The 25,839-nt window shown below is 44.9% G+C and overlaps 4 protein-coding genes and 1 long non-coding RNA gene across 5 annotated transcripts; 2 read left to right on the top strand and 3 right to left on the bottom strand.

Moving 5' to 3' along the window:
- Window positions 1–3,947: 3,947 nt before the first annotated feature.
- LOC123073591 (uncharacterized) lies at window positions 3,948–5,114 on the bottom strand. The gene is made up of 3 exons (XR_006435698.1): window positions 4,725–5,114; window positions 4,135–4,269; window positions 3,948–4,070 (listed from the first exon to the last, which is right to left on the bottom strand). It is a non-coding gene; the product is annotated as an uncharacterized lncRNA (long non-coding RNA).
- Window positions 5,115–6,474: 1,360 nt separating this feature from the next.
- Window positions 6,475–7,826, top strand: LOC123076745 (uncharacterized). Its single transcript, XM_044498859.1, has one exon. The coding sequence runs from the start codon at window positions 6,512–6,514 to the stop codon at window positions 7,622–7,624; it is 1,113 nt and encodes a 370-aa protein (XP_044354794.1). The 5' UTR covers window positions 6,475–6,511; the 3' UTR covers window positions 7,625–7,826.
- A 2,803-nt stretch (window positions 7,827–10,629) lies between these two features.
- LOC123076746 (uncharacterized) lies at window positions 10,630–20,586 on the bottom strand. The gene is made up of 4 exons (XM_044498860.1): window positions 20,479–20,586; window positions 20,201–20,402; window positions 11,294–14,433; window positions 10,630–11,185 (listed from the first exon to the last, which is right to left on the bottom strand). The coding sequence occupies exons 2-4, from the start codon at window positions 20,234–20,236 to the stop codon at window positions 11,182–11,184; spliced, it is 3,180 nt and encodes a 1,059-aa protein (XP_044354795.1). The 5' UTR covers window positions 20,237–20,402; window positions 20,479–20,586; the 3' UTR covers window positions 10,630–11,181.
- LOC123076747 (uncharacterized) lies at window positions 13,196–16,598 on the top strand. Its single transcript, XM_044498862.1, has 2 exons — window positions 13,196–13,400; window positions 15,164–16,598. Exon 2 carries the CDS (start codon window positions 16,165–16,167, stop codon window positions 16,567–16,569), a length of 405 nt encoding a protein of 134 aa, XP_044354797.1. The 5' UTR covers window positions 13,196–13,400; window positions 15,164–16,164; the 3' UTR covers window positions 16,570–16,598.
- A 1,841-nt stretch (window positions 20,587–22,427) lies between the features above and the next one.
- On the bottom strand, window positions 22,428–23,747 carry LOC123073592 (aquaporin NIP4-1). Its single transcript, XM_044496672.1, has 3 exons — window positions 23,513–23,747; window positions 22,954–23,370; window positions 22,428–22,837 (listed from the first exon to the last, which is right to left on the bottom strand). The coding sequence occupies exons 1-3, from the start codon at window positions 23,654–23,656 to the stop codon at window positions 22,532–22,534; spliced, it is 867 nt and encodes a 288-aa protein (XP_044352607.1). The 5' UTR covers window positions 23,657–23,747; the 3' UTR covers window positions 22,428–22,531.
- Window positions 23,748–25,839: the final 2,092 nt, after the last annotated feature.

The raw sequence follows: 25,839 nt of genomic DNA on the forward strand, positions 1-25,839 counted from the left end.
TGACAATCTAAAAGTGGTTGCTGATTATACATATATATACTTCAGAAGAACATGCATCATGTTAAAATGTTAGTTTTTCTCTTCATACAGGAATATGTGAAATGATATATTTTTTGCAGATCATGACACTCTCAGATAGTCGTTATCGTCCAGAATTGGTTTACTAAATAGAGGACAACTATGAGGAGGTCGACGATTCTAATGATGTTTGGGAAGAGGAGAAATGTGATGCCCGTGACCACCTCCACCTCCTTGCGGCCAATCCCGAAGAGGAGTACAATTCCGGAGAGGACAAACATGAAGATGAAAAAATTCTTACATATTTTGTCTTTTAGAGAGCAGGTAAGTCAAATATAAAAAAATTGTCATGTTCATCTATATTCATCGCATGATGTCTAACATGTGAAATACTAATATTTTCTACTTGTTCAGTCGAAGCAAACTGCTTCCTGCGCCAACCGATATAAATAAGCATATGATTATGTAGCATCTCAGGAAGACACTATTCCGGACGAGACGAAGAGCATTCTAGAGGGGTACATTACCAAATTATCCAGTGATGATTGGTCATCCCTTCTTGAAATAATTACAAATATGCTCTATCTGACAACAATGGTTTTGAAAATGAGCTAAAAGTTGTTCGGGGACCATTGATTAAATACTTTAGCTTCATCCGATCAAGCAATGAAGCCCTCATTGACTGCATTGGACGACAATGAAAAAAAGTCCAAGGGTCTTCACAAAGTTGAATTAAGCCAAACTAATTCATTTCCTTTGTAGCAACTGTCATTTCGTAGTTTTTCCCACAAGTTAATTTTGATATATTTTTTGCATCAAATTCAGGCTAAAACTTGGATTGAATATGAGTATTCTGCTGACGATGCTTACAATAAAAATGTAATGATGCTTTACTATACACACCTTAAGTTCTTAGTTAGAGACTTTGTCACTAACACAATGGTGGAACTGTATACTCGATAAATATTGCTTTTTTGGGGTGCATCATTTCTATGTTCCTCTTTGTTCCCTTTTTCATAACAACTACTTGTAATTACCTCCTGTAGACATCTCTGAGGAGATTTTTCACCTCTTGGCCTTAATACTAATATACAGGGCCAGTATTATATTTGCGACCCATTTTTCTGGCAGAAGATAGTGGTAACATTCTTAAATTCCCATGTTGTGTTATTATTTCACTGACACTGCCTGCCTCATATATCTTGGTTTTTCCGAAGCAGAAAACTTGGTTAATGAAGGGACTTGACGACAGAGGTCTAAATAAAAATGACATCAAGTACTTATTTCTCCTTGTGCATGCCACGTGAGTATTTTATTAAGGAACTAATTTTGAATACATTTACTATCATGTATTACAATAATGACCTGTTGACCTCTGCAAGTTAGCATTTTGAGAATACTATCCTGTTGATCAAGTTATTCTCTGATGTCCAATAGATCAGTTCTCACTGAAGCCTGGCCACCATATACAGCCTAAAGGTAAGTGAAACTACCACCGTATGCCTTATGGATTCATTGAATTTGCACGATCCAAAAGCTTATTTTGATCACACTCAAAGGTAACTATTCCCAAGAGTCAGAAGCATTTAGCATCTGGTTTGCAGGCTAAGTCAAAACAAATTTGAATCTTTCTGTGATACACTCTGAAACCTAGTATATTATTGACATATTCTTAAGAGAAACATTGGATATCCACAATGCAATCACGATGAAAGAAGTTGAGGTAAATATTTTCATTCAGCTTTCTCCACAATAGAATGGGAAGTTTTCCTGGCTTGCATTTGAAAATTCAAAATTATATGCTTGATGATTCGTTGTTCTTCAGTTAGATGTTGTTATTAGCCTTACGATCTTACCTTTTACTGTCAGGTTCCACATCAAGGGGACACGGTGGACTGTGCTCTTTTTAGTTTGCATAATATTCAGAAAATCATCACACAAGTCAGTGATGAGCTTCCTTTGGGAAAACTTATTCAGGTTTTGTCTGCTAGTCCGTTTTCTGCATGACATGGTAACAACATCCCTTCAGTTATAATAATAAAAAAATATTTTTAGCCACTTCAAATCACTTACAAACTTTCCTTGCAGATTTTCCTACCATCAAATATTCCCAAGAACCACTGGTTCCTGGCTGTTGTCAAGAGGGAGATTCAAATTCTTGACTCACTCCAATCGCGCAACAACCACAAAGAAGTAATTGCTGCGGTGAGCCTCTAACAACATTTTATAGAACTTACAGTTTATACCAATATTGTACTACATTTAGTGCTGATGTTACTTGCACCTTCTTGGGGTGGAAACACATAGATATAGCTGTGATGGAAAATGGCATGCAAGGAAGTAGATGGCTGGGCATTCCCGTGAGTTTGTGGCCTATCATTGATTATGAAGTGGCACAACAAACAGATGGCTGTTCCCGTGCTCTATGGATGTTGAAGTACATCCAACATTGGACTGGAGTAAGACAGACCAGGTACGGCGATATTCGACCAGTACCTACATCTTTCCCACCTGACTTACTTTCACATATACAACTACAAAACGGTCCTAATGTCTAACTCGTACTACACAGCATGACATTCCACAGTTCAAAAAATGGCTTGCTGATGCCTTGATAAATTCACCTCACAAGAAGTTTAAAGTGCGAAAGGCCAAACTAGCAAACGATTTAGAAGACCTCGACCTCAGAGGAGACAACAGAGACAACAACGGAGGAGACGGTTCAGGAGACGATGGTTCCGCACTCTAGTGGTGTGGTTCGGTGCTAGACTTGGTGTAGAGTTAATAGGGTTGGATGTGGTGTTGTTTAGCCACATAGAAGGTTTCCACACTATTTTCAATTCTATTAAAGCGTCATCAAGTTGTATCAAACATTTTCTTGATTGTGCTACTTTATCTGTAAGGCAAATTGTCGTACATTTTTACTACTTTTACCCGCTTGCATATATTCATTTACTTTTAATTATGCAGTCTGTTGCTCTCTAAACAAAGATAAGTCTGTGAGGAACAAAATCTTGTAGGACTTTGATTTCATTGTTTACTGATGATGCAGGGGTTGTTTTGCACTTTTCTTCTTTCATGGATGCTACCTCTGCTTTCGAAAGAAGTGTATTTTCTGTACCTATTTCCCTTTGGTTTAATAGGATGTGCTTCAAAAAAATAAAATTTCTAAATGGCTTTACACTTTGGGTCGCAATTTCCTTGTTCTGCAACTTAGGCCCTTGGAAGTAATACATTCTCTTTTAACCTGGGGTTTCAATTCTGGGTATTATAGGCCAATGAATGATAGGTTAATGCTGTCATGTTTGATTCTGCTAAACAGTCCCCTTGTAACATTGGCACTTTATTTGAACTTTCAGTCTGAACATGTACCTCTCGCCTCATCTCATAGCACTTTTTCATGGAGCAGGGGTAAGCCAGTTAAAATATAATCTTATCCTCCCATGTCCAGGCCAAGTGCACTCCAAATTAAACCACTGACCAGTCAAGTTTCAAAACAGGATATGTTTTATCATAATACAAGGCTCTCAATTGAGGAATCATTCAACAGGTGTATTTATTACCTGAATGTTTAACCGCAGGTGCAAATTAGTGTGTGTTTTCTGTATACTACACAAGAACTGCTCGATTTTGTAGTGTCTGCACCTACAGAACCTATTCATATATATTCAATCGATTCTTGGGTTTCTGCCATTCTGAACTCCAGCTACTGAATTCAGAACATGTTCGCAATTCAGAGAAGCTAATTGCAGGGCATTATCAACGAGAAAAACAACTTGTATCATGATTCCTCGTCATAATAATAACAACGAATTCAGCTTCTATAGTTGTGCAATTTCATCGACTGAAAACGCAAATTATAGACCCAAATATCACCCAATGCGGCAAATCAAATCAATCGACGAGTGAGATCTGTAAGAAGCTAGTACCTTAGTCGAACTCCATCTCGGCGGTGCGCAGGGCCGTCAAGGGGATGGGGCATGACACCGCACCGACGTCTCGCCTTCGTGGGTAGTAGAAGTAGGACACTTCTGTATTACTATTTCCTACTCCTAACAAAGCAACAATTAGAATTTATACTTAATGAGCAAATGATGTATTGAGATATGTATTTACCTTAATCTGATGATCCGTGTAGCTACTATTTTCATGACAACATGCAGCCAACACCTTAGGCGTACATGAGTTGAAACATAATTATTTTGTATACTGACTTGCATTGTGCTTGGTAATCTTGATGTTTGAAAGAAACTGAAATAAAGAAGAAAAAGAACTCATGGTAAAGCCGAGACATGATGGTGAGACGGCATATGCTTGGACCTATGGAAGTAAATTTTAAAACATAGGGCAAGAGATACAATCTGCAGTCCTCAAGGACCGCTTGAACTGCCTGACATCCTGATCTAATCATTTTTCCTGTTTGGATATAGTATTATAACCATCGATGCTTCTTGTACTGATGTAGGAAATCCAGAAGAACAAGTCAACAAGCATGCATCATTGGTGATGCAAGCAATACAAAAATTCATCTATCTATGTATGAATATAATTACAGAAAGCATGACAAAAATAATCGGCGAATCATGTAAGATCTGAGATTTCGCCCTGTAGAGCGGAAACAGACACACGCACGTGAAGCAAAATCAACAACACGGTGAGGTTAATTTGAGAGATATAAAAGGGGATGGATGTAAGCGATTAGTTACCTGCTCATCGGCGAGGTCTCAGCCCTGGAGAAGGAAGAAATTCGGGGAGATGCATCGAGGAAGGCATGAAAGCCGCCTCCTCCTCTTCCTAATATAAAGGGGGGTCGATGTAAGCGCTCCAGCAAATTGATTTTCCATGGGCGAAACTTGAGTAGCAAATCCTCTAGAGCAGCATGGCCGCTGACTGATGTGGAAGACAACAGAAAAAATCGTCAAGTTTGGCTTCCCAACTTCAGATCGGGAATCCTACCACCTTCCACACAGGTGAGCGATGGCTACAAGTTGGCACCGCCGACGACTTCTCCGGGGAGGACGCATCGCGTCGGTGGGTCGCCTCCAAGATCTGAGGCACACCGCAGGAGGGACTGGGGGATGGGGAGACGGTGGACGACCAAGGTGTGGTGCGCCACGAGGCAGAGGAGGCCAAGAGATCGACATAGATGGGGGGACAGAGGGAGAAGAAACACGATGCGGCGGTCCTGGACTGACTCCTCCCTCCTGGTTACACAGTTTTGGGAGTAGTAAAACCCTGACGTAGGTGAATAGGCTGCACGTCAAGAAAAATAATATAATGAGATAAATTATTTAGGTATTATGGATGACAGAAAAAAAAACAAAAAGCAAGAAAAATGAAGAAAACCAATATAGAAAACGTATTGAAAACGAAAAAGGAAAGAAAATGTTCATGGAAGCTTTTCAAAACTGCTTCACAAGAAACTCGAGTCATCCTTGGGTCTCAGAGATATACTCTGTCACTTTTCATGCCGTATTCTTAGAGCATCTGCGGCAAGACATAGCAAACACTGGCCCTCAAATGCCCGCGGACGTGCTCGAACGCGTTCATGGGCACTGACCGGGTAACCCTTAAAATTTATTCTCTGCATCTACATATCTCATAGTTTGAATCTTAAAACCAACCAAAAGAAAACCTACACTACCCTACTCGTTGTTGTTGAAGATGTCCACGATCTCCGTGCCGGGCTACGGGTACATGGGTGGCAGCCGCAACTTGCCCTCCTACTCTGGCTCCTTCGCGTCGGCCTCTGCCTCCTACTCCACCTCCAGTTCGATGAAAAGCCGTCAGTCTCGGCCCGTTGTTGTTGAATGAAGTGTCGGTTCCCCTTCACGTCGGCCTCATGTTGGATCGACTCTAAGATGGCGGTCTACTCCACCATCTCCACCGCTTGGGGCGGCCTTGTACTCTGCCATGGCGTCCTCAATGGAGAAGCCCACCACAGGCTGCTGCTGCGCCCGCTCCATGGGCTCCGGCTGCTGCTCTGCCGCAGGTTGCTATCTCCCCTCCTATTCCTCCTCCTTCGGCCCCGACAAGTCTGGAGGCAGGCCGTCTGTGATGCGGGCGACGTGCCTCGCCTCGCCGGATCTCCTCCAATATTCGAAATCACCGCTTCGGGCCACAACATAGTGGCCTTCTTTTGTCGGGCCATGACGGAGGCGGACGACGAGGGAAGAAGGAGGCGGAGAGGGAGAGAAGTGGATGGTCTCGGGCTGGCGGCGCGGAGAGGGAGGAAGCTCTTTGAGACCGGTTTAAGGCGTGCGGGTGTAGATGCTCTTCGAGGTGTTTTGTGCTGCCGGGCCGGAGGACATGCACCCACGGAACACAAAGGCCCCAAACCCCCCAACAAAAAAGCCAACAAGCCCAACAGAAAAGCCCACAAATAAGCCCAAGCAGCCGCTCGTTCATTCCCCACAAAACAAAATCAACCAACCGATCCATCCATAAACCCTAACCCCCCTCTCTCCTCCTCCCCCTCCCCAGCGGCGGCGCCATGACACTCCTCGCCGCCATCACCAGCCCCGCCGCGGCCGCCGCCGCCAACCACCCCGTCGTCCTCACCCCGGGCGCGCCACCACCTTCCGCGACCACCGCCCTCCCCGCCCCAATCGACCCCGCCGACTGGGCCCTCGCCCCGGCCGACCCGGCCCTCGCCACCGCCGCCTCCTTCCTCGCCGTCTCCCTCTCCGCCGACGCGCTCACCGCCCCGCGCTTCCGCGCCCTGCTCGGCTCCTTCCTCACCACCCTCTCCCGCTCCCTCGCCCTCCCGGCCCCGCCCGCCAAGCTCCTGCCCGCCGTCCGCGCCGCGGCCCCCTTCCTCCCCGCCACGCTCGCCCCGCTCCTCGCCTCCAGCGCCGCCCGCCTCGCCGAGTACGACGTGCTGCTCGCCCTCGCGGAGACCCGCGCGCTCCCGCACCCGCCGCAGGGCCTCCTCGCGGCCCTCGACGCCGCGGCCCGCCCCGACCTCCTCTGCGCCGTGCTCCGCCAGGCCGCCGACCTCCGCTCGGCCGAGCTCCTCGCCGCGCTCCGCTGCTTCCTCTCCCCGGCCTCCGACCGGGCCTACGACGCCATGGTCGCCGTCAAGACCCGCTGGAAGGAGGCTGCCTTGGCCGTCGCCAACATGGCCGTCGACGAGCCCACCACGGGCGCCCAGGTCACGAGGCGTGCCGCGATCCTGCTCATGATGGGACACGACGGGTTCACCTCCCCGGAGGTGTGCCTGCACTACCTCTTCGCGTCGAGGAACGTCGAGGACTCGCTGGTCCTCGCCGCGGCCGTGTCCGAGCTGGACGGCGGGGAGGTGGCCAGCCTGCTGAGGTACCTCGCCAAGTGGGTGGGGAAGTACTCCAGGTTCCCGGAGGCCCAGCCTTGCCCTGAGGCGGTGGAAATCCACAAGCTGGAGCAGTGCGACAGCGTGCCGTCGCTTGTGGCAGTGGCCAGGGCGATGGGCCTGGTGCTGGACCAGCATTTCTCCCACCTCGTGCTGAATGCGGAGCTGCGGCAGGACTTGTTGGCCGCGGGGGTGATGGCGAAAGAGCTGGCTGCTGAGGCTGAAGCTTCCGGTCCGATCCTCGACTTGCTGCGCCGTATGCCGCAGGCTGTGTGAGAGATTAAACTGTCTGTTTACTTTTGGTACTACTAGTTCTGATGATGCTGGTGTCCTAGAATTTTTGGTTGCAGTGATGAGTTATGTGCTCCAGCAAATCGTTGCCGTAATTCTTAATTGTAGTGGTTCCTTCTGTTGCGTTTTACATCATGTGTATCACTATCAGTTAAGAAATGAATATGTGAAAACAGTACTTTTCATATCCAAACTCCAAATACTATGTCTTTTCAGTTTGTTGATAATTTGGAGGTTCCACTCATGAACCGTTCCAGGTGAAAATACTGAACTGAGCTATGCATGGATGGTTCAATACAAGTTGGAGTTGTTTTACTATTAATTAAGTGATGGCAATATTGTTGAATGCAAATATTCCATGCTTATACTCTGCATTTTGACCTGTGTTTTATGCTATTTGATTTGGTACAGTAGTTTTTCCCTTTGCTGGATGCATCTGAGGTGGTTGAGCTTAACTAGGAACATTCAGTCTTGTTCATCAAACTGAACCGGTCCTTTGAATCAATCAACTGTTTTTGAAAAATCAAGTGTTGAAAGTGAGTGAAATTAACTGGAGTACATGGTTATCAATGCAGGCAATACTGTTATCTCTTCTTCAGTATTGCCATGTAATAATCTTGTACTCCCTCTGTTCCCAAATATAAGTCTTTTTAGAGATTTCAACAAGTGACTACATATGGAGCAAAATGAGTGAATTTACACTCTAAAATGTCTATATACATGTATGTTGTAGTCCATTTGAAACCTCTAAAAAGACTTATATTTCGGAATGGAGGGAGTAATTAGAGTGCATGGTTGGAGAGCAAGTTCAGAAGCTGAGTATTCTGTGCTGAATTTGCTGCATCATTTGCTGCCAAATGTCACAAACAAATATACGCTGAATTAGTAGTGTCATTATGAAATATACATTCTCATACTGTAGACACATTAGCTCGCAGAAGATTGACTTAGGAGGAACCAAGAATTTAGAATTCGCCGTATCGTTGGTATGTTGTTAAAAAATATCGAGAGTGGAGCATCCTCAAACTTTAAAATCAAATCCAGTTCTTTCATACGTTTGGACAAGCTTTAACATAAAAAATAAACCTATGGATGATTGGTAGTAGAACACATGAAAAAAAGTATTAAATTAGATAGAAATACAAAAAATAAGTAATAAATAAATAAACCAAAAAAAAAGCTGAAACTAAATGAAGAAAAGAAAAAAAATTGTGGTGACGAAAACCCCCAAGAAAAGAAAAAACAACTCGCACTTCAATGGGCCAGATCGAACAGGATAATGGGGTTCCCATTCTCTCGTTCCCTGTCCTCCCATATCGCCGCCACTGCTCCGGCGACACGGCTGCGTCCGACCGCTGGTTCCGTCGCCTGCGTCCGACCGCTGGTTCCGGCGGCTGCTCCACGAGCCTGTACCAGCCACAGCCAGCTCCGGCTCCTTGGACCGGCACGGCCCACCATGAGCCAAACTCCATCGCGAGGCAAGCTCCTCTGTCAAACTCTGCCTCTGTTCTGTTCTGTTTTTGGTGCAATGCGCAATGTATGGATTGGTACGGATGGATGATGAGTTGATGACTGATGAATTGATGAGGTATGGATTGGTATGGATGAATGGGAAGCTGCAGTGAAATCTGAATCGAACCCTGTATATTTTCTTTGGTTCATTTGTCTTTGTCTGAATCTGCAAACTCAACTACCTGCATGCTGTATTCAGACTTCAGAGTTGGATTGGTGTCGCTGCTGACCAGTTTCGACGGCCCGGCCAGATGGCAGATGCAAACAAGGTAAATCTAGTACTCCCTCCGTTCCGATTTACTCGTCGTGGTTCCGTCCCTCTGTAAAGAGCGTTTAGATCACTACTTTAGTATTCTAAACACTCTTATATTAGTTTACGGAGGGAGTAATTAAGTTCAATAGTCAATACCATCTGTCTAGATTGACCACTCAATCATGTTTACATGTTGGGAAGATTCCAGTAGTTCTTAGCACTAGTTTTCAGAATGGAGCAATATTATATGCTTCATAAGTAAATAACATGACCAGCATGGAGTCAATTTTCTGAAAACTAGAATATCGAATTTTGCTTCACATAGCTAGCTTCTGGAGTTTGTTGATAATCTAGAGTCCCCACTCATCAAGCAATCCAAGCGAAATATCGAATTGAGCTATGCAAGGCATGGTTCATCTAAGTTCGAATTGCTTTGTTAATTAGTAATGATATCGTCAAGCATAAGTATTCCATGATCACTTTTCAGTTTGACCTGTGTTTTAGTCCTACTTGATTTAGTCCATTTATTGTCGTTTGCTGGATGCATCTCAGATTCTGAGGTGTATCTGAGCTTAACTAAGAAGCTTCATTCGCGTGCATAAAGTTGAATAATCCTCGGATCCAACTGTTTCTAGGAATCGATAGTGCAGGAGAGTGAGATTAATTGCTTCTCGTGAGGGTGTTTTCTTAAGTACCTTCATCTGATCATATAATTAGAGTTGATGGTTGCAGAGCTGGCTGCAGAAGCTGAGTAATTTGATTTTGATGCGCCGCAAGGTTGAAGTAGGATGTCTGCGAGATCAGAGTGTGCCGCCAACTTTGTTTCCTTTGGGTAGTTGCCCTGATGGGTTATGTGCTCCGATCAGGTACCTGACGGTCCTTCGGACTGAACGTCCTAGTAGTAAATAGTTGCCATATTGCTGAATTGTGCTAGTTAATTACTTTTTTTAGATGAACTGTGCTAGTTACTAGCATGGTGTATTACTATCAGTTGAGTTAACTGCAACCGTAGTCAAATGAGCTTCTCCCAAAAAATAGCTTGTGTTTAAAAATAGCAGTAAGATCATTGAAACACATGAGCACTATAATCTGCAGTAGTGTCGGTGCGATACTTTAAACCACTATTTCAATTCTCAGAAATAAATAAAAATTAGCCATAACTCGGATGCTTGACTTGCACAGATTTCACAGATGGGCCAATTATTCACACAGAGAGCCAGGCGATTGCAACAACCAGCACAGATAGCTGCTGCTTTTTCAAAAAATTTCATAAGTATAGCAAACAGATACACAAGCAGCTAGCAGGTCAATGCACGCACAAGCGCACACACAACCAGCTGAGCCGCTTTTTGGTTCAGAAGTTCAGATAATAATACATGGCAAACACTCTCAAATGCATAGTCACACTCACAAGCAGCTAGCCATGTAGAGCTACATAGGCAAGCAGCACTCATTAAAGCTACACACACAAATGCAGTCTGGCGGATGCACACACATAGCCGCTGCAGTCGCAAACCGCACACAGGCGCGCACATCGGTTAGGTCAGTGTATGCAGGCACCGACCTATCCGTCTCTTATTTGAAAGCCACAATACAGAATAACACAAGGTGAGAGCCACCATAAGCTCCAACGTCAGGCATTGGCAACAACGCCACACAATATGAATCCAAGCAAAGCACACAAGCAAAGCAAGCACTCGATCCAGCAGCAGAAGCAGGAGCACCCATCCATCGTTTTGATGTAGCGACGGAAGAAACTGACACATCAGCGCGGAGTTCACCTAGGCGATGTGGGAGACGGCGAAACAAAATGGTGAGTAACTGAATGCAACCAGGAACTAGTACAATTGTACAAAGATGGACTCAGTTGTAATATGCACATAGCGTACCTCAGAACGGAGACCCTGGGCAGCTTCTCCTTGTAGTAGCGCGAGTGGACCGGCGTTCCGAAGTGGTCGGGGCGGTGGTCGTCGTCCCACTCAAGAGCGTCCCACACGTCCTTCTCGATCTCAACCGCCGGCTTCTTCTCGCCTTGGCCACGGGCGCCCACGGATGGAAGCCGGCGCAGGTTCCAGCACCCCCTGATCTTGATACTCTCGAGTGCGGGCGCCACCATCTTGATCTCACATATCTGCTGCAGCTTCGGGAGGTCGTGCAGGTGGATGGTGGTCAGCTTTGGAAATCTTACACTGAGGGTGGTTACTTCCTCTGGGTAATCCATGTTTAGCTCGAAGACGTGCACGAGGTCGCCACAGTGGATGAAGTGGAGGGTCTTCAAGCTGGGGAAGGACAAGCCGTACAGCGGGAGCACAAACTGGAGACGAGGGCAGGAGCGCAGGTGGAGGTGCTGTAAATTTGGAAAGGTATTGGTGGTGTGGGAAAAGAAACCCTTGTATGAAGCTTTACCCCAAATCCAGCGGGCTGTTAGGAGATCCGACGCCCAGAAGGTCTGCAGTACATTAAATCCAGTCGATACCGAAGGGAAGACGACATCCAACTCTGGGCACCTCTCCACGCAGCACCACCTAAGGTTTAACTGATAAAACTCATAAAGAGCAATTGCACGTATCGATACGTCGTGTACATGCAGTGATTCAGCACTAGTTCCCACCAAATAACCTAGATCTCCTAGCAGTTCGCTCTCCACATAGCTGCTCCCTTTAGCAATCTCTATATGATGGTCCCGCTTTGTAGTCGTCGGAGCTTGCGGGAAATCCTGCATTGGGGGATTGCCAACCATGCCAAGGACATCACTATACGGGCCTGCTGGAATAAGCTGTTGCAAACTCTCTTGATCACTTGGGCTGGTTGCTTCAAATTGAACAACTTCAGTGTGCACAGCTGAGGAGGTGACATGGATATTACAAGAAACATCCTTCATTATGCCTTTTTGTACATAAGGCAACAAGAGACCCTTCACAGAGCGAGTAAGCCTCGCATCCGCGGCAACAACATGCAATTCGAACTTGAAGGATTTGGTCCAGTTGATGGATGGCCGAGAACACACTGTTCCAACTCGGGTGTCTATGCACAATAACTCCAATTCTTTTTTTATCTCAGAGCCACTCTCGTGCAACAACGGAATTATTGCACGAAGTCGCGTGCATCCTATTAGAAATACTCTCTTGAGCTTCGGGACTTGCACCACCATAGTATTCAAGTCAAATATCTTGATTGCAATTCCAGAGAGGTCCAATTCCACAAGGTTGGGTAACCAACACAAAAACAGGTTCTTCAACTGTGTGCAGCCTGCTAAGGAGATCTCAGACACTCTAATATCCATGTTAGAGTCTTCAATTGTGGACGGGCGGAATTGTTCCGGAGGTAGCGCAACAGTTTGTGTCCATTGAGAAGCTGGCCCATGTCCATTAAAGCTAAAGGATTCAAGGGAGGAAGGAAGCCCGCCAACGCTTTCCAGTCCATTGCAACCATCAAGTACAAGCAACTGAAGGCTACTTGCCTTCGATATGCTTGCTGGAAGAATTTCCATGTCACTGTTCCCTGACAAGTCGAGTATTTTCATACTTGTCTTATCTACAAAAGAGTTATCAAAATCCTCTGCTGGCTTCCCCTTATATATTGGTTTGGTTATCCGTAGCCTCTGGAGGTTAGGTAGTCGACCTTGTAGGTTACCAACGCACTGCTCACTCCAGACTCCCTCTATATTTAGCTCTGTGATGTTAGTCATGAGATCCATCTTTTCTTCACATAAGATTTCATTCCATTCTGTGTAACGTAGGTCCAACACCGATACGTTACATAAGTATGTCCACTCTGCATTATCCTCTCCTTCACCTGATTTACTATTTGTACAATGGTTCAATCCAAGAAATCTTAGGCTCTGACACTTCTGGAAAGGGGGTGATGCAAAATCGAAGGCACAGCAACTGAGAATTAGCACACCAAGCTTGTTGGCACATTCAAACAAGCCATCTGGTAAACATCGTTGTTGACTAGAACTTTCAAATGCCAAGAAGAAAGATGATGTCTCTACAGGTATATTTCGCAAGCCCTGTATTTCCATATTGCTTTGTTCTTTGCGCATCAATATAGTTTGCAAATCCATTTTGCTTGATGTGATTGATATCCAACGGTATGGACCTTCTTCATAGGCATAGTCATCTGTAACTAGCCAAAAAGGAGTCACGAAATCTCGCATGAACTCTTCAAGCACACCATCAGGCAAAGAGGAATCACACACCCAATTTATCTCTCTATGCAACAGATTACTAATATCCATTGCCCTGTCCCCTTGTATGATCGCATCACATATCCAAAAGTTGGAAGCATGACCAACCCAATTAAACTCAGTGACAGTGTGGAAATTATAATGCAGGAATAACTCATAGAGACAACAATCTGCTACCATTGTTGGGTCGATCTCTGGCACAAATGGATTGCGAGCAACTATGGCAATAGCTTGTTGAGACAACAGTCGAAGAAACTCCCGCCATGAAAATTCTTTGATAGAATGATAGAAAAGAGAGAAAGCATGAGTATATCTTAGTGCATCCTTTGAACGGACGTGATTCCTTCTGCTAAAGGTCCATATTATTATATTGTTGTCAAATATTGCAAGAGGAATGCCAAAGGTGCTTACGTCAACCTCTTCATCACTTCCATTAAGAAAAATCATCATCAACTTGGTGCCCCTCAGGGTTTGATTAATCACTTTCCCGACATTGTGTATCTCATTCCTTGAGCTTTCATCAACTTTGTTAAAATCATCCTCTTCATCCTGCTCATCTAGAATGGCCATCACTGAGTGGTCAAGTTGCAGTTCCTCTGCAATTGTCCTCTGCACTGCTCTTCTATTTTTCCACTCAGAGCAATCTACATAAATTATTCTATCAAAGCATAGTTCTGCAGTGGTTCTCCTAGATGGGAGCACTTCTGCTATGGATCTAAGAATGGCGGACGCCCCGAATCCATCCCAACCATCAATATAGATGACCTTCAAGTTGTTCTCGAATCGAAGAAACTGAAATATTTCCTCTCTGGCGCCATTAACATCCTTTGACCAAATGGGCTGTTAAGACATGTTAATAAGTTAGAACACCTTTGCTAGCTGCACCACTAATATAATGTATACTACCATTAGTGCATATCTGTACAAAGAAATTGATGTTTGAGCACTCATTTGAATCACAATAATTAGTACTGTTTTGGTACAGTTGTGAAAATCTAATGATTATTACTCCCTCTGTTCATTTTTGTAAGTCGTTTAAGACAGTTGAAGTTGAATTGTTTTAGGTGCTGTCTTAAATGTCTAAAACGTCTTATAAAAATGAACGGAGGGAGTATTTGTTTAGTTAATGCTGGTCCACCGGATCAAGGGCTGAATGTTTTGCTTCTTGAGAACTATCTTTATTTAGTTTCTCCTTGTTCGTTTTGTTCAGTTAGCTTTGTAGCCGTACGAGGGCACGGTCTAATGTGTGCGCTGCGTGCTCTGCGTTTAGGTAGTCCTTGAGATAGCTTGGCTGCACGACCTAGTCACCGGAAATGCCCAATGGAAATTCAAATATTTAAGTTTCAAAAAATTCTGAAAACAATTACACATATACATATGGATGTATCCTACTTCTCTGTGAAGTTCCATGATGAAATACGTTTTTATGCGAGCTACAGAAAAATGACAAAATCACATATTAATTTCTAACACATGTAGCAGGTAATCAACCCACTTTATTTTATTTGATCTAATTAAGTAGATTTTTTGAAGTAAGTTTGTTTCTAAATGGTTCACGGTATTATTGCAGATAAAGCAAAGGCAGGAGTCTGCCAAATGGTGGGAAGAACCTATTAACAAGGCATTCATAAGGCTCTCGAGAAGATGATGAAGCCGGCTACTGGCTATGTGGCGGGTGTCGGTACTGGGGCGACGGGACACATAATTTTCCAGCACCGGTATCAACGATAAACCGGGTGAGACGTGGGCGATGAAGAAATCCTTGGCGTACGAAGAAACTCCCCAATCAGACAAGGGAGAAAAGGGTCCTAAATGGTGGGATATTCATATCCCTGATCACGCCATATTACGATGTGTACAAAGACCTCTCAACCGAAATGACGAATCTGCATGACCACATGAAATGCAAATAAGGAGGACTACCTACTCATGCCCGTAGTGTAAGTCCTATTCGTGCCCTACCTTAGGGCATCTTCAACGCTAACCTGTATATTTGTACTGCAAATGTCCATTTTTACGTCCGGACAGAGGTCCGGACACTGATACAGAAGCGTGCAATTCAACGCTAGATGCAAACATCCATCTCTGTTTCCTCGGACATTTTATCGAATCGGTTGGTGTGCGGCGTGGCGACTTGGTCAGGACACTGGAAATGCTGGCACGGTTCGGCAAGCTCGTGGTTGCGGCATGAGCCTGCACTGCCTGGCCAGCTGAGAAAGTGGCGCGACGCGGCGCGACCAGCTTTTGGGTCGGGTGGGCGCGGCGATAGAGCCCGGCGAGCTCGGGCGCGCAACCACGACGGTAGGGGCGTCGAGTGCAGCCACGGGCACGCGGTGACGATGGCATGCGAGCTCGGGAAGCGGCGACGACGACACGCGAGCTCGGACGCAGCCACGCGCACGGTGACGACGGGCGCGGCCACAATGGCAGTGGCGCGGCCATGCGCACACGGTAACGGAGGCAGGCGAGCTCGGGCGCGCGACCACGACGACAGGGGCGTCGGGCGCGGCCACGACGGCACACAAGCTCGGGCGCGGTGACGACGAGCCTGACCACGGGCGCGCGGCCACAATGGCAGCGTCGTCATGCGCGGCCACAACGGCACGCAAGCTCGGGTGCGGCGACGACGAGCGTGAGCGCGGGCACACGGCCACAACAGAAGCGGCATCTGGCGCGGCCACGACAAGCGTGGTCGCGTGGTCGCGGGTGCGCGACCACAACGACAGCTGCGTCCGGCGCGTCCACGCGCGCGCGGTGACGAAGTTACGCGAGCTTTCCTGGATGCAGCTACTCTCGGTGTCGGCGTGCGTCTTCCTCTCCCTCATCCGCGTCATCCACCAGCACTACGACGGCACTGAGGACGCCCGCACCAACCGTGCGGCAGCGCTCAACATCTTCCGCGGCGACGGGCATGGAGGGCTCATCGGCGGCGACGGGGATGGAGAACTCGTCGGCGGCCATGGGGAGGAGAGGTAGGAGGAGGCGGCGACGGGGATGGAGGGCTCGTCGGCCACCATGGCGGATGCCCTCGTGGTGGCACCACGGTCTGTGCTTTCTTTTTTAAGGACAGAGAAGAGAGAGAGGGGGGGGGGGGGGGGGGGGGGGCGTGGATACGTGGTGATTTGTCGTTGGATTGCAAAAGTGGTCTGGACAGTGCCGTCCGGACAGAGAAGAGGACATATACGGGTCTCTGTTTTAGACTTCATTTGCATTTTCTAGAAATTTAAAACCAGTAAGCTCCATTTCTGGGGACGGCTACGGGAACCGCGATGTTCGTAATTCCTTTTATTTTCTTGAATAAGGTCTATATATATAGACTCATTAACACAAGTATTATTTTCCAACCTATTTTTATCAACTTTTTCGTGTTACACAAACGAAAATAAATAGAAAGACAATAAAAGAAAAAAAACAGGAAACTAAAACAAAATAAAGTAATAAAAATAAAAAGGATAGAAATAAAATAACGAATATACAAAAGGAAAGAAATAAGAGAAAGTGAAAGAAAAGAAAAATGGAAAAAAATCTTTGCCGAGTGTTTCTTTAGACAATGCACAAAGATGCGCCTTTGCTCTTTTTTCTCTATGTTCTTTTTCTTTTTTGCCGAGTGCAACACTGGGCAAACCTTGAGTTTACCTACTGTTAGATGTTTGCCAAGTGTACTTTCCGAAGAACTCGGCAAAGGCTATGTTTGTTGAGTACTCGTGAATTAACACTCGGCAAACACTCCGGTACAAGGTAAAATGGCGGATTCACATAGTGTATTAAGTCTTTATTAGGATTTGTGTTAGTGGGCGTGTGTTTTGCCAAGTTCTTTAGAAATGGAGGAAGTGCATGGGCGAGCAGTCGCATGCATGCACGTATGGTTAATTAGCCGCATGCAGTTTTCTAAGTCAATAAGCTGTTAATTAGGAGTCGAGTCAAATGGATCATGGAGAGGTTCCAGGAGGCATTGCGTGGCTTTGGACGAGGATAGGTAGTTAGTGGTTAATGCATGCAGTTAATAGACATAAGTAGTGGCATGAGTTGTATGGCAGGATTGAATTCCAAATGTAGGCACGGAGGAGTATGCTGCGAGATGCAGCTCCAACACCATCTACATGTATTGTTCAGTTATATATGCCCTGTTCAGTATATAGTACCTCTCCGGGTTCCTTTATTCGCTGCCACTCCATTGTTTTTCATTTATAGATGCTTTGTTCCAGAATCTTGGAGAATGTTCTCACTGTAGTTCAGGTCAGATAGTGGGATAAGTCCCTAGGAAAGCTACCCAATACCCACAAGGCACTAAAGCTGCTAATTTCGCCAACCTACAGACCGGGCAATTATTTGTAACTCTTATGTACTTCCTCTGTTCACAAATATTAGATGTTCTAACTTCTTTTGTGAATGAGATGTATATAGAGGCGTTTTAGTGTGTTTGTTCACTCATTTAAGTCCTTATGTAGTCCTTATGTTTGTGAATGGAGGGAGTCCTTCAGTGTCAAAAGTTAAGACGAGCTTTTTCTGAAAGTTATTGTGTTGGTCTGGCTGATGAAACTTAAATAGCACATAAGTCTTGGATTGAATAAATTCAAATTATATGGTTCCTAGTGTCGAGCTTAGGGACATTATGCTTGATACCACATTCTCCATTTATACTTATAGATAGGCTTGTAAACTTCGCTGATACATCTATATTGTTACCATCTCAATATTGTGTTTTTCCCTACTTTGTAGTTGTCTCGTGTCAGTGAATAGTGATATATATGTAGTTGTGGACATGTCAGAAAAAAGTTATTGTAGTGCTTGCATTAATCTTTGTATTGATCTTTCTTATTGAGCCGGTGGAAGACAAGAAAATCTTTCGGCATTGAATGTTTTGTTATTGCGCATTTACATGAGCTTTTCAACATTTTCTCTACCACATGGAAGTGATGTGGGAGTGGAAGCATGGAAGTTGGTCGAATTAGTTCATTAATACGAGGAATTAGTTTGTGAGTGTTTTCTTAGAGGTTTTCATAATATCGTGTCATTGATTCATAAATTTTGATAGGCCTTTCTATAATGTGCTAGCTTATAATATACTAAGTTTACAGATGTCACCATCTATGCGTTCTTGGCTCTGCAATATTCGGAGGAGCTTCCTCCGCCAGCATAGGTGGTGGGAAAGGTGATTTCAGTGGTTGCTATTGTAGAGTATTGTCATATGCTTACGTGCCTCAAATGTGGTCCAAGGATAAAGAGTCTGACATTGAACATTTACGTTCAATTGAAAGATTGATTAGTGGTACATACCCTAATCTATATAGACTTATCTTTTTTGTAATAGATACCTATCTTTCTTTGTTTTAGGACCAATGGGGAGGGGATTTGATGTCTTGGAAGTTCAAATCTTGCTTTCTTTTAGGGGAAGAAATAAAGAGAAAAACAAATTGTTTGTAGTGGTAAATGGTGCATCAAGTATTTGATCTAGAAATTGGTAAATAGAATTTGTAGATAGATGGGTCTCTTTATCCTCATTCCATATTCATTTTTTCTGCCTACACTTCGCTCAAATGATAAGGGTGTTCCTCTTGCATGTATTCTCATACAATATAATATATTTTTAATAAATATTGCTAAAGATAAGGAGAATTTGGCCATCGTGAGTAGGGCCGCTCTTTTTTTAACTTTAGTGGAATTTACCCGACCTGTTCGTTTCGGCATTTGAGTGTTCTTCATGGTCGATAAAATCTTTCTTTTGATGTCTTGCTAGTTCAATGTTTTGACAGAAGCGCGCGGTGTAATTCCATTGATTTTTGGATTTCGACTTTGAATACATTTTCTTCTTGGATTTGGGCTTTTTTTTAATATCCAGATGATGTATGTGGCAATCACCTTTAATTGCTGGCTTCTTATGATATTCCTAAAACCTAGGATGCAAACTTGATTGTGAGTTCACGGTTTGAGCTGCTGCATCTGGATTTAGAGCTGTAAATCAATCTGCCTTGATGGGAATCTAAGAATAGTTTTCAGACTTCAGACATAAAGACTAATATGGCACTTCGTATTGTTGATTTTTTTACGTGTTGTAGTACACAATATTGCTATATAGCCATACCAATTTCAGAAATTATTCATTGGCCACTCAAGCTTATATTCTCCTATTCCAGGGTTTTCCTATGTTCGGATTTTGTGACAGTTTTGCCTGGTTTTCTGTTAATTAATCTTTTGCCTCCGTTTAAAAAACACTAGGACTTGACTGATACATTGCTTGACTCCACACCTTTTTCACTCCTTGTGCAGTTCTATGATAATAGCTAGGCTCATCTTTATTTTGATTTCATGTTGACACTTAATTTCATCTTAAACAGAACAAAAAGAACCACCCTTCCGAAGGAAGTGCATTCTGGGGCCCTCTTTCCTACCGAGCGAAACGACAAAGCGAGAGCATCGCCACACGTATCTAGTCCTTTAGCAGAGAGATTTGACATGCCTACAAATATATATAGTTGTGTGTTAGCGTGCCATGGCCATTTTCGCTATCTCATAACCAAGAATGTCCCATACAATTTCAGTGAGAACGCCACTGCATGCATGTACTACGTACTACTTTGTGAACGTATAAAATGCACAAGAGAATTACCAGCTCATTTTCAGGGGGACTGGATTCCTCGTCCATCGAAGCCCAATGCAAGAGAGAAAACCAGCAGAAAATTTAACCAATCCTAAACTGATGAGGACTCATGATGAATACATTAATTCCTCTGTCAAAGAACAGGAGAGGAAAGCCGCCGCAGATCCGATCAGTCTAACCCATCAGTCCAAGATCTCTCTTGCCGCAGCGCCTGCACACACAACAACAGCATGTTACGTTTGTTAACGACAATGAGGTGCGAAGGTTTAATGTGGCACAAGTTTGACCTTGATAGCAGACAAGAGCAGCTAGCTTGACAAAACAGAAGCGAAGAACTTCTTGACCGAAGGAATGCGAGAGCCGGTCTAGAAGGGGTAGAACAGATTGGCTCCTCCTATTTTGTAACTAAAGAGTGCACGAATGACTAGTGGCTAAATAGAGGGTCCTTTGCTTGTGGTTGCAAGCCAAGCCATGTTTTCTCTTTGCTAAAGCATGCATGAAGCGACGTGTGCATGTATGCTGCTGCTTTTTTGTTTCTGCTTTTTCTTTTGGTTGAGATGCTGATGCTCTTGCCGGTTTTGGTTTCCACGCTACAGCAAAGTGCAGCAGTCCCTTTCTCCTTTGTTCCATGGTAAAATGTAGCAACCCCGAAATCGGACACATCCCCGTCATTCTTTACTCATTCCATGGTGAAAGACGCCGGAGTGCTGTTTGGCTCTGCCTCCGGCAATTCCTTGCTCATTCTAATCATCGGTCTCCGTCTCTGTAGATGTGATATGTCCCATTGCCTTCGTCTTTTTCTTTCCTTTAGAAACACAAAGGTACAACGTAGATGTACATAGGCATGTCTACATCAGGGCAGGCCCTAGCCCATGGCGGGCTGGCACTGTGCTTAGGTGCTATTACCTCGGTCCTAGTTTACTAGTCTTTCTCACATTTTGATCATAATATACTGATGGAAAAAATAGTATGAGTTATACGTAGGAAAAAATAATTCAAATGATAAGTGTCAGATGTCAGGTGCGGGGCACTCCGGCCCTGATGTTTTTTTATGGCAACTCCAATCACACAAGGATGGCAAATTGCAGTGGCACAAGGCAAGTTTTTGTCAAAAATATACTGAAGCACGAAAGGTGTCATACTTGCCGGTTTTGGTTTCCATGCTACAGCAAAGTGCAGCAGTCCCTTTCTCCTTTGCTCCATGGTAAAATGTAGGACACATCCCGTCATTCCTTACTCATTCCATGGTAGTAAAAGACGCCGGAGTGTTGTTTGACTCTGGCCCGGCAATTCCTTGCTCATTCTAATCAACGGTCTCCGTCTCCATCTCCGCATATGTCCCATTGCTTTCGTCTTTTTCTTTCCTTTAGATTAGAAACACAAAGGTACAACGTAGATGTACATAGGCATGTCTACATCAGGGCCGGCCCTAGGCCATGGTGGGCTGGCACTGTGCTTATGTGCTACTACCTCCATTCTGCTTTACTAATCCTTCTCGTATTTTGATCATAATTTTAACTAACAAAATAGTATGAGCTGTACGTAGGAAAAAATAACTCAAATGATAAGTGTCACACGTCAGGTGCGTGACACTCCGACCCTGACGTTTTTTGATGGCAATTTCAGTCATGCAAGGATGGCAAATTCCAATGGCACAAGGCAAGTTTCTGTCAAAAATAAACTGAAGCACGAAAGGTGTCATGCTTGCCAACTAAAGTTGCTTCCTCGCGTAACTACACTTGCCATCGAAAACGTTCGAAGTTGCCATGTGCTCGTATCTGACATTCGGCACTAATGAGGGTCCAAAAATAACGTCATTGGAAACTACATTCAAATACAAATCCAACAATACAATTTTTATGACATGCGTTAATATTTTGTTTGCTAGTCAAAATACGATGAGAACTAATAAATCCAGACGGAGTTAATAGTAACTAGTGTGTACTTTGAATGCATAGCATTACTCCTATAAAGGATGTTGGTACGCGCCTTATGGATCTTGTCGAGGGCAAAGAGTGCCTCCGAGCTGATGCATTATGTAATAATTTGATATTGTGGACCAATGAAATTTTGTATTTTAATTTGAGATAATTTTTATTTGAAATTGTGTGGCTGAAGTGTGCGGCTGTAGCATTGCTGCCGCGTGACCGTTGGCCGTTTTTACATCATCTGGTGGAGCACTAATTTTAGATTATCGATTCTACATTATTTGTTGGAGTTATGTGTTTTTTGATGATGTAGTAAAGTTATACATTTAGTGTTTTTTGGTGATTTACATCATCTCCATGCTCTTACAAGTGGACTACAGCAACTGATGCCACTTCCAAAACGGCTAGCTGGCTAGTTCGTTCCAGGCGCTCCTGTGACGGAGCGACCGACGATGACCACCCTGCTGGACGCGCCCCTGCCGCCGCAGAGGAAGCCCACGATCGCGTCGGACTGCCGGACGGCCTTGTTGAAGAGCGCGCCGAGCAGCATGCCGGCGACGGGCGCGACGACGTAGATCCAGATGGAGGTGTAGCGGCCGAAGACGATGGCCGGGCCCAGGCTCCTCGCCGGGTTCATCGAGCCTCCGGACACGGGCCCGATGACCAGCCCGAGCGTCCCGACCGCCGTACCGATGGAGATCCCTACCACCGCCTTGCTCTGCATGCAAGCCAATCATCAATGGAAGCGGTCGATCAGGTACGTGTCGTTCGTTTCCGGCCCAAAGTTTCGTCTCCCGCCCGCATGCAATAAAATAAATCCTTGCGTGTACTTACGGCGTTGCTTGTGGCGACGGTGGAGATGACGATCATGAGCACGGCGGAGGCGAGGAGCTCGAGGAGGAACGGGAGCCGGGCGCCGGCCCCGGGGGGCCTGGGCGCGGTGCCGTAGAAGTTGTCGTCGTGCGGCGTCATGATGGCGTTGACGGAGAGGCAGGCGAGCACGGAGGCGCCGATCTGCGTGGCGACGTAGAGCGGCAGCTTGCGCCAGGGGAAGTAGCGGAAGGCGGCGAAGGTGAAGGTGACGGCGGGGTTGAGGTGCGCGGGGCCCATCCATCCGAGCACGAAGGCGACGGTGAGGGCGACGACAAGGCAGACCGTCGGGAAGGTCAGGCCGTGGTGCATCTCCTGCATCAGCGCCGCCACGCACGACCAGAACACCACCAGGAACGTCGCCACGCCCTCGAGCAACAGCTTAATATTAACAAGATCATCAGTTCGCTAATCAACTGATGACACTCTAAGATTATGCTCAGAAAATGATGCAAATTAATTGATGGTCTCGATGTGCTCGTCCCTCTGCATGGCGTGAACGCAGAGCATGCATGTGTAGTACCTCTCGGATGAGGTGGCCGACGGCGAGGCCCTTGGTGGCATGGCCTGCAGCCGGGGGAAGCTCCTGGCCGCGGCGAGCCTGCTCTAGGTCCTGCCCATTCGCCGCGCCGTCGCCGACCACCGTGTTCGTCTTGCCAAGATCCATTGTGGGTTACAGTGGACCAAGAGCGAGCTAGCTTGCACTGTTCATTCTCTCGAGTGTTCATCTGCGATTGCTCCTCACGCCATTGATCCGCCAATATAGTCGTCTCGTGTCGACCACCCACCGTGTGTGATGGGCAAATTGGTTGCGTTGGAACAGAGCAGCCCGCGCACGCTCTTGGCATGCGGAGGAGGAACTGATGCTACGGGAGTGTACGTACGTGCCGGATCGATCAACTGAATTAACCGACCCACTGCCGCACTCGCTTTGTGTGCATCCTTCTTTCACTCGTGACTTGTTCTCAGAACAGACTCCTAATCGTCTCACAAGAAAAAAAAAAGAGAGTTAAATATACCACGAGTGCTTTAACTTGTTCGGACCGCTCAATTTGGTACCCAAAACTTGCAAAATACACAAAAATGATGTCATAACTTGTTTTACGGTGAAAATACGGTGCCTCCATACGTACCCGGGTGTATGGCCTGCCTGCATGGCATGCCAGCACGATGTTGGCCCACATGTTAGTGTCTGGCAGTGAGCGAGCGCTGGGTGTGCGTATGATGTTTTTTTGCAGAAACCACCTCGTTTAATTTGATTATGTAAGAAAGCAGCACAAATTAAAATATGACCCCCAAAGGTCAGTATAGGAAAAAAAGAGTAAAATAAAACACCCGGACCTCCCCGTCGGTGGTGCACATCCCGCCCAAGGTGACGAAAAAAATCCAACCTCTGGTACTAATTAAGACAAGCAAGAAGTCCTATATCGAGCTCTGTTTATCTCTTCAAGCATTTCGCTTATTTTTATTTTAATACGGGCGTGCACAATATTTCTTTTTATTTATTTTTAATTTCATGTTTATTTTTATATTATTTTTTGGTTGAAAAAAATGTAACAAAATATTACAACTACTGTAAACTTATAGAAAGTGTTAGTGCATCTGAAAAAAAAATGTTCAACATAGTTTTGAAAATACAATGTTTTTGATTTTTTTAATAATTATGTATTTTAAAAATACATGAAGATACACAATAATTGTGCGTGCTTGTGGTCCTGAATGCTGATACCAAAAAATTACACAATATTTTATAATATACCTTGTACTGTTTAAATCCACAGAAATTTTAGAAAAAGTTCATGTTTACCTCATTATTTTATTTTTCTTGCTGAATGCATGTTTAGCTCATTAAACTACACAATAATGAAAATAGAATAAATATTTAAATAGAAAATAATTGTGTATTGATAATTATTGTATTTTATATTGGAAACTTATATATCATAAAAACTAAACAATAACTTAAAAACACTAAAAAATGTAAATGCAGAATGCAGAGCGATAGGTAACTTTGATCTATACTAGTTCAGTAGTAGTCTTGTTACGTCTACCATAAGGCGTCATCATGACGTCCCTGGGAATCCAGTTATCTCTCCAAATATTCGTCATTGTTCCATTACCAATTCGCCGAATCAGGCCTAGCTTCATAATGTCCCTACCCTCTATGATGGCACGACATATTTGGCTTGGGTGGCTCCCAAGGTCAGCACTCAAAATACTCCCATTTGGAAAGTAAACCCCCTTTAATATTCTCGCACTTCAGCTATTTGGGTTTTGTAACATAGGCCACGCCTGCTTGGCTAATAAGGCCAAATTAAATAGCTCGAAGTCTTTAAAGCCCATACCTCCCATGCTCTTTGGTTGGGTCACCCAACGGGGTTTTCTGTGCCCATCTTTGCTTCCCCACCATAATTTTCGAATCAACCTGTTCAGGTGTTCACACAATCCTCTTGGGAGTTTAAAACATAACGTAGAGAACACATGTACTGCCTGAGCGACTGACTTTACTAAGACCTCCTTCCCTGCTGTCGACATTGACTGTTCAATCCATCCCTACGCTTTGCTCCACAAGTAATCCTTCAGGTACTTGAAGGAGCCATTCTTTGATGAACCCACATCTGATGGCAAGCCTAAGTACTTTGCACTCAAAGACTCGTTTGGAACTTGCAACTGATTCTTGACTTCCAGCCTTACACTTTTAGAGCAATCCTTACTGAACAAAATTCATGATTTATCATTATTTATCCGCTGTCCAGAAGCTTAACAGTACTTGAGCAACAACGGGTTAACCTCGTTTGCCGCATCCACACTGGCCTTGGAAAACAGCAGGATGTCATCTGCAAATAGTAA

The sequence above is a fragment of the Triticum aestivum genome, chromosome 3D, assembly GCF_018294505.1.
Source record: "Triticum aestivum cultivar Chinese Spring chromosome 3D, IWGSC CS RefSeq v2.1, whole genome shotgun sequence".
NCBI classification, from domain to species: domain Eukaryota; kingdom Viridiplantae; phylum Streptophyta; class Magnoliopsida; order Poales; family Poaceae; genus Triticum; species Triticum aestivum.

Bases quoted from the DNA above. Each gene is read 5' to 3' on its own strand.
- LOC123076745 (XM_044498859.1), top strand. From the start codon at position 6,512: ATGACACTCCTCGCCGCCATCACCAGCCCCGCCGCGGCCGCCGCCGCC.
- LOC123076747 (XM_044498862.1), top strand. From the start codon at position 16,165: ATGGCAGCGTCGTCATGCGCGGCCACAACGGCACGCAAGCTCGGGTGC.
- LOC123076746 (XM_044498860.1), bottom strand. From the start codon at position 20,236: ATGGACGAGGAATCCAGTCCCCCTGAAAATGAGCTG. The intron at 14,434-20,200 runs GTAATTCTCTTG...ATGTCTTAACAG, and splicing joins GTCCCCCTGAAAATGAGCTG to CCCATTTGGTCAAAGGATGT.
- LOC123073592 (XM_044496672.1), bottom strand. From the start codon at position 23,656: ATGGATCTTGGCAAGACGAACACGGTGGTCGGCGACGGCGCGGCGAAT. The intron at 23,371-23,512 runs GTACTACACATG...GTTAATATTAAG, and splicing joins TCGGCCACCTCATCCGAGAG to CTGTTGCTCGAGGGCGTGGC. The intron at 22,838-22,953 runs GTAAGTACACGC...GCTTGCATGCAG, and splicing joins CCGTCGCCACAAGCAACGCC to AGCAAGGCGGTGGTAGGGAT.